The 14,406-nt window shown below is 46.7% G+C and overlaps 1 protein-coding gene across 1 annotated transcript in view; it reads right to left on the bottom strand.

The window, feature by feature from the left end:
* Positions 1 to 373: 373 nt before the first annotated feature.
* The window catches only part of xxylt1 (xyloside xylosyltransferase 1), a 73,209-nt gene continuing 59,176 nt past the window's right edge, over positions 374 to 14,406 (bottom strand). Inside the window, exon 6 of the mRNA XM_083647702.1 lies at positions 374 to 911. Coding sequence (XP_083503828.1) covers positions 515 to 911 — 397 coding nt within the window. The 3' untranslated portion in view covers positions 374 to 514. The remainder of the gene's footprint in view (positions 912 to 14,406) is intronic.

The raw sequence follows: 14,406 nt of genomic DNA on the forward strand, positions 1-14,406 counted from the left end.
GACCTTGAGTCTCAAGCTGCGGTTGGCCAAACAATGCTCATCTTACAAGTGCTGCAGAGACATTTCATAGGTACAGTGCTCACAGTTGCACAGAAGCCTTGTGAACGCTCGCTATCGACCCCTGCTGGTCGGAAGCTATAGGCCTATTGCAACAATAAACACGAGGCCGCGTACGACTCAGTGTCCGATAGCGAGCAGCACTGTGATGGCTGGAAGGAAAGCGAAAGTTGAGGATTTTTGTTGTTGTTGAAAAATATTACAAATATTGAATAGCAGCGCCTAGCTTTCAAACCCCAGTGCCCAAGTTCACAAGCCCCTTGTGTAACAGTGAGTACCTTTGAAATGTCTCTGCGGCACTTGTACAGTGAGACGAGCATTGTTTTTTTCCGACGGTGGGAGATTTTCTTGAGACGTAATTGTGAGATTTTCTAATGGTCGTAGAAGGAACTGTGTAGGAACGTAGTGACGACAACGTTGTGTCGTGAAAGGGGCTAGCAGCAGCCGAGTGCACTCCTCAGTCATCTGGTATGGGCGAGTTACAGTTCCCGTGGTAGATATAGACCGGTCCGTCACAGCGATAGTACAGCTGGAAGACGTCTCCGTAGCCGTGCTCCCTCCACCAGGTGCACAGTTGGCGGTTCCAGCCACAGGCCAGGGCAGAGAACAGCTCTGGGTGCTCCATGCCGATCATGGTGAAGAAGTCCTGGTCCCCGAGGTGGCCCCTGAAGCGGTACTGCTCAGCCAGCTTGGCCACATTGCCGGGCTCCAGAAGCTGGTTGTAGAGGGCTGAGGCCCGCATGGCACCCAGGTCCAACAACATCACGCCACTGTTGAAGCCGGGAAGGCCGTCGGGAGGAGGTTCCCCGACTTTGGTCTGGGGGTTCTCCTTACGATACTGCCAGAAGGTGTGTCTGTGGGGGAGACAGAGAGGGGGAGGGGTTCAGAAGGTGTGTCTGTGGGGGAGACAGAGAGGGGGAGGGGTTCAGAAGGTGTGTCTGTCTGTGGGGGAGACAGAGAGGGGGAGGGGTTCAGAAGGTGTGTCTGCGGGGGAGACAGAGAGGGGGAGGGGTTCAGAAGGTGTGTCTGTGGGGGAGACAGAGAGGGGGAGGGGTTCAGAAGGTGTGTCTGTGGGGGAGACAGAGAGGGGGAGGGGTTCAGAAGGTGTGTCTGTGGGGGAGACAGAGAGGGGGAGGGGTTCAGAAGGTGTGTCTGTGGGGGGAGTCAGAGAGGGGGAGGGGTTCAGAAGGTGTGTCTGTGGGGGGAGACAGAGAGGGGGAGGGGTTCAGAAGGTGTGTCTGTGGGGGAGACAGAGAGGGGGAGGGGTTCAGAAGGTGTGTCTGTGGGGGAGACAGAGAGGGGGAGGGGTTCAGAAGGTGTGTCTGTCTGTGGGGGAGACAGAGAGGGAGAGGGGTTCAGAAGGTGTGTCTGTGGGGGAGACAGAGAGGGGGAGGGGTTCAGAAGGTGTGTCTGTGGGGGAGACAGAGAGGGGGAGGGGTTCAGAAGGTGTGTCTGTGGGGGAGAGAGAGAGGGAGAGGGGTTCAGAAGGTGTGTCTGTGGGGGAGACAGAGAGGGGGAGGGGTTCAGAAGGTGTGTCTGTGGGGGAGACAGAGAGGGGGAGGGGTTCAGAAGGTGTGTCTGTGGGGGAGACAGAGAGGGGGAGGGGTTCAGAAGGTGTGTCTGTGGGGGAGACAGAGAGGGGGAGGGGTTCAGAAGGTGTGTCTGTGGGGGAGACAGAGAGGGGGAGGGGTTCAGAAGGTGTGTCTGTCTGTGGGGGAGACAGAGAGGGGGAGGGGTTCAGAAGGTGTGTCTGCGGGGGAGACAGAGAGGGGGAGGGGTTCAGAAGGTGTGTCTGTGGGGGAGACAGAGAGGGGGAGGGGTTCAGAAGGTGTGTCTGTGGGGGAGACAGAGAGGGGGAGGGGTTCAGAAGGTGTGTCTGCGGGGGAGACAGAGAGGGGGAGGGGTTCAGAAGGTGTGTCTGCGGGGGAGACAGAGAGGGGGAGGGGTTCAGAAGGTGTGTCTGTGGGGGGAGTCAGAGAGGGGGAGGGGTTCAGAAGGTGTGTCTGTGGGGGAGACAGAGAGGGGGAGGGGTTCAGAAGGTGTGTCTGTGGGGGAGACAGAGAGGGGGAGGGGTTCAGAAGGTGTGTCTGTGGGGGAGACAGAGAGGGGGAGGGGCTCGGGTAGTCGTGATAATATTCCTGCATGGATGAAGAAAAAACTAACATTTGGCACTAAGTACTAACTATGGCACTAACATTTCTTCATTTAAGATGGAGGGGTGAATGCGATTGATTTTGATGTCATGAACTTGAAGTTGAAATGGCTGAAATCTTTTGTTAGTAACAATAATTCTTTTTTGGTTTATTAGCCCTAATTTGGACAGAGGAAGTTGTCATCTCCCAAAGAACAAAAAAGAACGCTTCAGACCAGAACGAAGTTCGACCAATCATGACACATATTCACGAAAATAAATATATAAATAGAAAATATATATTTTGTGCATTAAAACTAATAAAGTAACTTACTCAATACGAGCTGACGTCACCTCCTTTGATAAACGGCCAATAACAACATGAAACATCTATCCCAGAGCCGTATAATAGAAGAGTTCCGACATCTCCATTCACTCCAATGGACCAGTTTTTTTCCAGGAAGTAGAAAGTGGAACTCTTGAGTAAAAAAAGCAGCACTGTCGAGTTGCAACAAAATAGACAGTGTTGTACTTTGAAAGGGTTTTTCATCCCTTGAAATGAATCAAATTGTACATTATCGGCTTTATTTTCGCATGCAAAAGTAGCGCGAGACCCATTCCTGGCTGTTCATTGGCTAATGAGTCTCGCATTTTGGTCCTCCGCTGACGCCACTCTCTCTCTAGAGGACACTAATCTATCCTATTCACCTTATGTAGCCCCGCCCACTTGACCCAGTTGTGTTATGACTTCCTGTTCAAAACGCTGTCTGTTTTACCTGCTCAAACCTAGTCTGACTCACTGGCTGCAATTTCACATTGAGTGACAGATGATTCGAGACTAGAGGCCGATAACACAATGAACACAATATAAGTACTGTGCTGTCACAGGAAGTGTCAACACAATACAAAGTAATTGGCTGACCCCCGTGTTGGAACATAAGGTGAATATGAGCCGAAGGGGCGAGCGCAACAGTAACACACTGGAGAGAGAGGGAGAAACTTTACAGAATTGTTGTCTGCCGTGCATTACCCTTGTACCCTCCTGGTCCGGCTGGCCGGATCTAAGCGGTAATCGGGTATCGCAAATTTGGAAAATCTTGGAACGAAACGCCTGAAATTCAGCCCAGGTTTCCTTTTTGGTTTATTATGGTAATTCACCTTGCCAGGACTAGAAAAAAATCATCCTGGCACGGAGAAACTCAAGTTAACCTCAACTTACTCCTAAGGTACGGCTGCACGGTCATTGACTTTCATTATAACCGCCTTTTTGAGACCTCCAGGAAATTCTTACAAAATTAATTTATTTCATTTTTTTCAGCGGGCATCCTGGACCAAATACCTTGAAATTTGACCTTAATATCTAACCTTGGGGTTGATTGAACATTTGGTGGAGTTACAAGGCTTCAAAATACATTGCATAGTTTTCCCATTGATTTCAATGTTAATTTAGCAAAAAAAAAAAAAAAAAAAATCGACTCCCAGGTACTTTACCCCAAAAATAATTATTTTTCTGATCTTACACCTCTCAGCTCGAGTCAAGACATCAAATTTGTAGTTTCTATTGTGTTTGCCCCCCGCCCCTATTTGCTCAGTGTTGGCACAGCAAGCAATTGCATGCAGTTTGAGATGAAATATACAGTACAGTGATCGTCATGGTAACATGTCACATGACCTGGGAACCCAGATTTTCCGGTGCAAACTACTCATTTGAAGCCTTTAGACCGAGATTCATGGAGGAATGAAGCTATTTTGTGTTTTTTGTGAAAATTAGCTCGCAGTTGAAAATGGGCAGTTTCACGTTTTTTTTGTTAAATGTACCTTATTTGAAAGTACATCGTATCTCCGCGACCGTTCATTGACAGTAGACACTCGCGGCTGGCATTTCTGGAATCAGCGTCGAAAATTGAGTCAGGATCTCTAAGATAGTCGTGGCGTTCTAAGGGCTTTCAATTGCTTCCGGTTTGAGGTATGCGCAAAGCACCGAGGCACAGTAAGTCCGATGCCCGTGAAGGAGCCTCTCGGGCGGGGAGGCGGTCAGAGCGTCATAGGTGGAGCCCAGCGTCTGTGCTCTCTTGCTCATGGTCTTAATGGCGTCGTTCAAGCGTGTGTCTTCACCCGGATGTCAAACCACGGATATGAGGTATGAGGAATGACGTTACCAATGGATAAGAATCAATAAAAAATAAGAAAATAGTTAATTATGAATATAAAAAATAAGTACTAACATCAAGATCCATGACCATGGACCAGTGTGTGCTTAGTAGGAAAAAATGCAAATTTGCAATTCTCAAAAGATGGAAGATGGAAGAAAATAATTCCTCCGCGAAAAATGTGACAAATCCAAAGCTATGATAATCCCACCATGGAAGATCCAGGTGGCATTCATGGGAAGGGAAAAAAATCATATTTTGTGTTTTCTACTGTAAATTTTATTGTACAGTAAGTACAGTAAACTGGCATTTGAGGGGTTAAAATTCAGAGTAAGCATGAAATGTTGATATGAGGTATGAAGTTACCAATGGATAAGAATCAATACAAAATAAAAAAATAATTAATTATGAATATCAAAAATAATTATTAATATCAAGATCCATGACCATGGACCAGGGCGTGCTTAGTCGCAACAAAGTTAGCAGGGTACAAGGGTACTAATAAAGTAATTAGCCTGTTTTGAAAATGTAAGGATTAGAAAAAGTACAGATATTTGTGTTAAAATGTCGGGATCAGGTAAAAGATTGTCAGATAAATAAATGATCACAGGTCAGCTGTGTGTCTGTCCAGGCCCGCTGAACAAACAGGACTGACTGATCTCAGGTCAGCTGTGTGTCTGTCTAGGCCCGCTGAACAAACAGGACTGACTGATCTCAGGTCAGCTGTGTGTCTGTCCAGGCCCGCTGAACAAACAGGACTGACTGATCTCAGGTCAGCTGTGTGTCTGTCCAGGCCCGCTGAACAAACAGGACTGACTGATCTCAGGTCAGCTGTGTGTCTGTCCAGGCCCGCTGAACAAACAGGACTGACTGATCTCAGGTCAGCTGTGTGTCTGTCCAGGCCCGCTGAACAAACAGGACTGACTGATCTCAGGTCAGCTGTGTGTCTGTCCAGGCCCGCTGAACAAACAGGACTGACTGATCTCAGGTCAGCTGTGTGTCTGTCTAGGCCCGCTGAACAAACAGGACTGACTGATCTCAGGTCAGCTGTGTGTCTGTCCAGGCCTGCTGAACAAACAGGACTGACTGATCTCAGGTCAGCTGTGTGTCTGTCCAGGCCCGCTGAACAAACAGGACTGACTGATCTCAAGTCAGCTGTGTGTCTGTCCAGGCCCGCTGAACAAACAGGACTGACTGATCTCAGGTCAGCTGTGTGTCTGTCTAGGCCCGCTGAACAAACAGGACTGACTGATCTCAGGTCAGCTGTGTGTCTGTCCAGGCCCGCTGAACAAACAGGACTGACTGATCTCAGGTCAGCTGTGTCTGTCCAGGCCCGCTGAACAAACAGAACTGCGGTCCAACACAGGAAGAGATCCCGTCCAGGAGCAGCTTGCAATGCCAGAAGCTCACGCCAACTCAGCAACCAATTCTGCCAACACACCAACTTCCAAGTAGCTACGGCACTGTGTGTGTGTGTGTGTGTATGTGTGTGTGTGTGTGTGTATGTGTGTGTGTGTGTGTGTGTGTATGTGTGTGTGTGTGTGTGTGTATGTGTGTGTATGTGTGTGTGTGTGTGTGCGTGTGTGTGTGTGTGTGTGTGTGTATGTGTGTGTGTGTGTGTGTGTGTGTGTGTGTGTGTATGTGTGTGTATGTGTGTGTGCGTGTGTGTGTGCGCGCGCGCGTGTGTGTTCTATCACTACTACATTTCTATTACTGGCAGATATACTGAAGCAGCAAAGTGTCCTGGTGGCTCAGCTGGCTAAAGCCTGCTGCACACCACATACAGTACTGTAAGTTTAGGGTCAGTTTAGCTGTCCCATACAGCTAAACTGTTTTCCATACTGTAACTTTAGGCTCAGTTTAGCTGTCCCATACAGCTAAACTGTTTTCCATACTGTAACTTTAGGCTCAGTTTAGCTGTCCCATACAGCTAAACTGACTGAATTACACGTCTCTCCTTTAGCGACTGAATTATACGTCTCTCCTTTAGCGACTGAATTACACGTCTCTCCTTTAGCGACTGAATTACACGTCTCTCCTTTAGCGACTGAATTACACGTCTCTCCTTTAGCGACTGAATTATACGTCTCTCCTTTAGCGACTGAATTACACGTCTCTCCTTTAGCGACTGAATTACACGTCTCTCCTTTAGCGACTGAATTATACGTCTCTCCTTTAGCAACTGAATTATACGTCTCTCCTTTAGCGACTGAATTATACGTCTCTCCTTTAGCGACTGAATTATACGTCTCTCCTTTAGCGACTGAATTACACGTCTCTCCTTTAGCGACTGAATTACACGTCTCTCCTTTAGCGACTGAATTATACGTCTCTCCTTTAGCGACTGAATTATACGTCTCTCCTTTAGCGACTGAATTATACGTCTCTCCTTTAGCGACTGAATTATATGTCTCTCCTTTAGCGACTGAATTACACGTCTCTCCTTTAGCGACTGAATTATACGTCTCTCCTTTAGCGACTGAATTATATGTCTCTCCTTTAGCGACTGAATTACACGTCTCTCCTTTAGCGACTGAATTACACGTCTCTCCTTTAGTGACTGAATTACACGTCTCTCCTTTAGCGACTGAATTACACGTCTCTCCTTTAGCGACTGAATTACACGTCTCTCCTTTAGCGACTGAATTATACGTCTCTCCTTTAGCGACTGAATTATACGTCTCTCCTTTAGCGACTGAATTACACGTCTCTCCTTTAGCGACTGAATTACACGTCTCTCCTTTAGCGACTGAATTACACGTCTCTCCTTTAGCGACTGAATTATACGTCTCTCCTTTAGCGACTGAATTATACGTCTCTCCTTTAGCGACTGAATTACACGTCTCTCCTTTAGCGACTGAATTATACGTCTCTCCTTTAGCGACTGAATTACACGTCTCTCCTTTAGCGACTGAATTACACGTCTCTCCTTTAGCGACTGAATTACACGTCTCTCCTTTAGCGACTGAATTACACGTCTCTCCTTTAGCGACTGAATTACACGTCTCTCCTTTAGCGACTGAATTACACGTCTCTCCTTTAGCGACTGAATTACACGTCTCTCCTTTAGCGACTGAATTACACGTCTCTCCTTTAGCGACTGAATTACACGTCTCTCCTTTAGCGACTGAATTATACGTCTCTCCTTTAGCGACTGAATTATACGTCTCTCCTTTAGCGACTGAATTATACGTCTCTCCTTTAGCGACTGAATTATACGTCTCTCCTTTAGCGACTGAATTATACGTCTCTCCTTTAGCGACTGAATTATACGTCTCTCCTTTAGCGACTGAATTATACGTCTCTCCTGTAGCGACTGAATTATACGTCTCTCCTGTAGCGACTGAATTATACGTCTCTCCTTTAGCGACTGAATTATACGTCTCTCCTTTAGCGACTGAATTATACGTCTCTCCTTTAGCGACTGAATTATACGTCTCTCCTTTAGCGACTGAATTATACGTCTCTCCTTTAGCGACTGAATTATACGTCTCTCCTTTAGCGACTGAATTATACGTCTCTCCTGTAGCGACTGAATTATACGTCTCTCCTTTAGCGACTGAATTATACGTCTCTCCTTTAGCGACTGAATTATACGTCTCTCCTTTAGCGACTGAATTACACGTCTCTCCTTTAGCGACTGAATTACACGTCTTTCCTTTAGCGACTGAATTATACGTCTCTCCTTTAGCGACTGAATTACACGTCTCTCCTTTAGCGACTGAATTATACGTCTCTCCTTTAGCGACTGAATTACACGTCTCTCCTTTAGCGACTGAATTATGTCTCTCCTTTAGCGACTGAATTACACGTCTCTCCTTTAGCGACTGAATTATACGTCTCTCCTTTAGCGACTGAATTATACGTCTCTCCTTTAGCGACTGAATTACACGTCTCTCCTTTAGTGACTGAATTACAAGTCTCTCCTTTAGCGACTGAATTACACGTCTCTCCTTTAGCGACTGAATTACACGTCTCTGCAGTTGTTTTCTATGCCCCTGGGAATTGAATGGGTGGGTGAATAAGATGGTGCATGCATGAATAGATGGGAAGTTAAAGCAATGATCAAAGAACTGCAGGGATCACGTTGGAGAGTGTCCTTCAAGCTTAAAGCCTCCGTCCAGTCAGTGTATTTTGTCATTTTGAAGATATTGGCCCCTATCGTTGCATCGGCGTTGTTTCTAGGCCGAGCGCCTGGCGCAGCGCAAATCAGTGGGCGTGGACCAGCGCACTTGATATCGTCGTGCTGGCGCTAAACGCAGCCTAAAGCATTACAACCACGCCTTTTAAGCGTAAAATTATGCACCGTCATGCTCATTGGATAAGTGCAATAAACGAATCGCACGCTTGCCTTTTTAGCTCCAATTCCAGTGGTCCCGCAAAACCTGACGAAAGCCAAGCGCTCTGCCCCCCCCCCTCCCTTCATCCAGTCTGTCTGTCTCCATTATAGGCTATTATTCCATATTATTATGCTTCTCAAACCAATCTAACTGCAGTTTAAATACTGCAAGCATGTAAATACGCTACACTATAGCAAGATCAAAGTGAAAAGAATGTTCTAAAGGCATCAGCTAGAAAAATATAGCCTATCCCTATATGATGAGATTAATTTTATATTGGTGAAAGTTTGTCCAGAACGATATCGTTTTCTCTCCCCTGCTGCAGGTAGAATGATGCACATAAATATACCCTACATTATGTAAAGTCATTGCATAAATGTGTTTTTATTGTAAAACTAAATGTGAAGTAGGGCCAAGTTATTGGAGCGGACATCACAGTATAGCACATGACAGTAGAAAGCGTTCCGCAGCGCGTTCCGCTGTCACTTATCTAAATCACGTTAATTCGACAAGAGATATATATAGGCCCAGGAGGACATATATGTTTCACATAGGGTGGTGTATTCATTTCGATGTTTCATTTGGTCCAATATTGAAATGTGTACAATTGCAGGTTGTGTTACCATTACACATTAATTTAGATCGACCTTTTATATCTATTTCGCCTCATTTGGTTGCTATTTAGTAGCGAAATGGAGAAGCACAATGCATGCTGGGACAGGCCAGACAACTTACAACTTATTTTTCCTATGGGAAGTGTGTTGTGCCTGTCTAAGCGAGGGAGTCAGAGAGAGAGAGAGAAGGGTGACAGAGAAGAGGCAGAAGAGCACTGGCGCACTGAATAGGCCTGGTTTCAGAGAGAGACAGAGAAGGGTGACAGGGGAGAGGCAGAAGAGCACTGGCGCACTGAATAGGCCTGGTTTTCAAAGGCGCAAAGTGCTAAATTTACGCCAGGTGCGAAGATATCAGTACGCCGAGATTTAAGGCCGACACGCCCACTTTGGCCCATTCTGGGACTGCGCCACGCCCATTCGGCCTAAAGCGCATTTGGCAGCGTAAAGCCATATTGATATCGTCCCAAAACAGGCGCAAGGCACGTTTTTTTGCGGTTAAGGCCCGTTTTAGCGCCGAAGGCCTGTGGGAGAATAGGGCCCAACGAGTATTGGTGAGTCATGACCTGGTCTGTTGATTAGCCACACTCTTCACCAGTATCTTTTGGACAAATGACCTCATTTGGTAGTCAAAGTAAAAATAAAAAAAAGCTGTTGCTAAAAACAGGTGATGACATCAGACATAATAGTCCGACGTCAGACACAGTAAATACAGTATATACAGTAAATAGCGTTAGTTAGCTACGTTAGTTATGTGGGCGTAAAACGCCACTGAGTGACCAATTTGGTGTAACTGTTAACCAGTTCGAGTTACGATCTTTCCATAAAGCCCCCGTTAATAAGCAATATTGTGGATTCTAAACTAACGTTTTAACGGAGATGCGGGGGAACAAGTATGGCGGCATACTGCTGCCGGTATTTCTGGTGTGGGGGCAGACAAAGAGTTTAATGAAGGCAAGAGACAAAGCTGTTTTTACAACAACACTGCAGTCATTATGCTGCAGTGGAACAAGCTATTAGCCTTCAGTTCTTATCAATGTAAGTTCTTTGGTGCAAATGATGAGGAGCGATTATAAAGTGCACGCTCATGTGTGTTTGACATGGAACACCAAGCGTTACACAGGTAGAACAACTGACTGCAGGGGGCGCTCATGTGTGTTTGACATGGAACACCAAGCGTTACACAGGTAGAACAACTGACTGCAGGTGGCGCTCATGTGTGTTTGACATGGAACACCAAGCGTTACACAGGTAGAACAACTGACTGCAGGGAGCACTCATGTGTGTTTGACATGGAACACCAAGCGTTACACAGGTAGAACAACTGACTGCAGGGGGCGCTCATGTGTGTTTGACATGGAACACCAAGCGTTACACAGGTAGAACAACTGACTGCAGGGGGCGCTCATGTGTGTTTGACATGGAACACCAAGCGTTACACAGGTAGAACAACTGACTGCAGGGGGCGCTCATGTGTGTTTGACATGGAACACCAAGCGTTACACAGGTAGAACAACTGACTGCAGGGGGCGCTCATGTGTGTTTGACATGGAACACCAAGCGTTACACAGGTAGAACAACTGACTGCAGGGGGCGCTCATGTGTGTTTGACATGGAACACTAAGCGTTACACAGGTAGAACAACTGACTGCAGGTGGCGCTCATGTGTGTTTGACATGGAACACCAAGCGTTACACAGGTAGAACAACTGACTGCAGGGAGCACTCATGTGTGTTTGACATGGAACACCAAGCGTTACACAGGTAGAACAACTGACTGCAGGGGGCGCTCATGTGTGTTTGACATGGAACACTAAGCGTTACACAGGTAGAACAACTGACTGCAGGGGGCGCTCATGTGTGTTTGACATGGAACACCAAGCGTTACACAGGTAGAACAACTGACTGCAGGGGGCGCTCATGTGTGTTTGACATGGAACACCAAGCGTTACACAGGTAGAACAACTGACTGCAGGTGGCGCTCATGTGTGTTTGACATGGAACACCAAGCGTTACACAGGTAGAACAACTGACTGCAGGTGGCGCTCATGTGTGTTTGACATGGAACACCAAGCGTTACACAGGTAGAACAACTGACTGCAGGGGGCGCTCATGTGTGTTTGACATGGAACACCAAGCGTTACACAGGTAGAACTACTGACTGCAGGGGGCCTTTAACCTCCCACCGTATGATTATCTAATCTTTACAGTATTGATTGTCTTTCTGCAGCAGCAGCTCCAGCATAGGAGGTACAGTAAGAAGCTTGGTAGTCTAGCTCAATGTGTGTGTGTGTGTGTGTGTGTGTGTGTGTGTGTGTGTGTGTGTGTGTGTGTGTTTGTGTGTGTGTGTAATTGGTAGTCTGGCTGTGTGTTTGCTCAGCTGTGGTTAGCCTCAGGGACCAGTCCGTGACCTTCATACCATTCCCTATGGATCACACAACCTCCACCTTCCTCCAACAGTCATCTCTGCACTGGATACGCATGGAATGTGAAGAATCACGTCAATAGCAATAAGTCAATACCATACAACAAACATGCTGAGCATGCACAATACAAAAACAACAAAAAACATATACCTGCCAAGCAGGGTGTCATTAACTCATTGAGTGCCAATGACGACTAAAGTCGTCAATTCAAATAGTAACGTAGAGTGCCAATGACGACTAAAGTCGTCAATTGCGTTTTTTGACGGTGGGACGTGGATCAAAGCCTGATGCATCTCCTGTAAAAATATGGGGGATGTTGAAGGTGTATAAGCTATTTTACGGACCTATTAGGTGGCGACAGTGCTCTCCAGATTAGAGAAAGGTGAGGAAAAAAACAGAGAAGAAGCCGTGGGCACACGGAAACCGATGCATGCTGTAACGTTAGCTGTGCCTGTGAACAGCAGCCAATCTGCTCCCACAATTGAGCCTTTCTGTCTGTTGCGATAGCCCCTCCACATGATTAGTTGCCAGAAAAGGAGCACCCGACACCAGCGTCTTTCTGAAAAGATAAATTATTCTCAGCTGGAAGCGCTGGGAGCCGGCGACAAAAACGGCGGAACACTGTGAAAATAGGCTGGGTGTAGCCAGCGCACTTTGAAACGTGCAGCGGAAAATTCAGAGCAGAGAGCCACCAGAGACACTCCCACGGAGGAGGGGTTTGCAGTTGAGGGGGGTGGGGCACGCAGGGCACCATACAACACCGGGGGGAGAGAATCAGAAAACATAATAAAAAAATAAAAGTGTAATGGATGGAGATTCATCCGTAGTAATTAAAAAATGGCGTCAGATTCCATGGTAATGTCCACTGCTGGTGTGACGGCATTGAGGGGGACAGAAGAAATCAATACTAACGGACTTATGACACATTTCTGTGTCATTTGGTAGATGATTTGATCCAATAGTGTTAAAGTATATGTTTGAATGCATATACTTTTAGCGTGTACCACGAATGCATTGAACTTCCATCTCTGTGCTGCCAACTATTGAGCTATACAGGAACATGGGCACACAACATAGCAACATACAGCACTGCTTACAGTGGGGAGTTTAGGTAGCCACTGATCTTCAGTACAATGCGGTTACAGTATGGCTGTGGAGCTTGACAGCTTGCTAAGTGAGTGGATGGTTTACTGATGTTCCCAGGTTCTTGCATGCTCGGAGGGCTCTGAGGGCAGAGGTGTTGTCACTTGAGAAGGTAGCCTGGAGTCTCTGGTCTGTTTGCATGGATATATGCACACTGACAGACACTTGGGTTCTGGGATATTGGCTGAGCAAAGCCAAACATACGTCATCCTGCAGAAAGCTTGAAGAAAGACCCGTGAAAACACAGTGCATCCTTCATGATGACCTCTGTTTCACACGCTCTCTTATAAGCTGTGTTTCCATTACAGTTTTTCGCAAAATAATTGCGATATTTCGACAACTTCGACAAAGTACAATTGCGACTTGCAGGCGTTTCCATTGAAGTTGAGTTTGAAGTCGGTGACGGCACGCACACCTGAACGCAATTCCCCGTTACCAGCAGCTGCCACAGTGATTACGCACGGGGATCTGCCCCATATCCCGTCCCCTGCATGCTCAAATCCAACCAATGGTCAATGCAAATCACCACATGAAGTTACAACGCATATAAACGAGCCTGATTATCAATACAAAAGAAAACGAGTGGCAACATGTTGCTGGCTGCGGTGAATGCAGTGAGCGCAACAGACAAGAGGAAAAAAGGAAATAAAACTGGTCCGATTTAGAGATGGAGGGGAAAAAAGGCTGATTTGGTACAATAATCAGAATGTTGTGTATTATAACATTGCACCTGAAACATGTAGGCTATTACTCACTGTATTCACTTCAGTCAGCAGCACCGCACCGGTGTGTGCTTTTCATCCCCTCATCTCGCCGCTGTGCCAAATGCGCACACACACACAGGCAGCCTGTCACCATGGACCGATTTCTGCCATTAAACATTACTTTCTGCTAGGTAGCGTTGCTTCAAAGTTTTCCACTTGCTGCGGAGGTTTAGCCACGGCTTATCGAACCCTTTCTCCTTCATTTTCCGCTCCTTTTCCAAAGGAGAAGATGGGTCACATGACGCGCAAATGCAGAAAATGTGTTTCCATTACACTTTCGCGATAAACTGCTATATCGACACGTCTGAAAAACCACCTCATGAGAGCGCAAAAACTTTTTGCGATATTTGGGAGGTTTTTCGAAATGTACGTGTTTCCATTACCCGATTTTTATTGCGATATTTAGATTTAGCGCATTTCTAAGGGTAATGGAAACACGACTATAGATGTTCCCAACGCTCTCTGGTCCTTGAAAGGAGGCATGGAGGACAGCGCTTCAGAGGAGCAGCAGGCCTCACAGGGAGACGTTACTCTCACATCACTACAAGCTACACTACTGCACAAAGTGCTGATGGGGGCAAACATGTTTTACTTGGTTGCTGCAAGCCACTCCAATTTTGACAAAGGCTTCTGAGCATCTCGCAGGTACTCCTCGTTATTCTGAAATGCTCTATCCTGTGTACTGGCTGCAGCTAAAAGCCAATGCAGGGAGATTTCTTCACCCTCGCTCCTGTTGAACACGAGGATGAATGGGAGGAAAGAACCTCTCTTGCGAGCATGCACCT

Source organism: Poromitra crassiceps (genome assembly GCF_964638095.1).
Source record: "Poromitra crassiceps genome assembly, chromosome: 12".
Taxonomy (NCBI): domain Eukaryota; kingdom Metazoa; phylum Chordata; class Actinopteri; order Beryciformes; family Melamphaidae; genus Poromitra; species Poromitra crassiceps.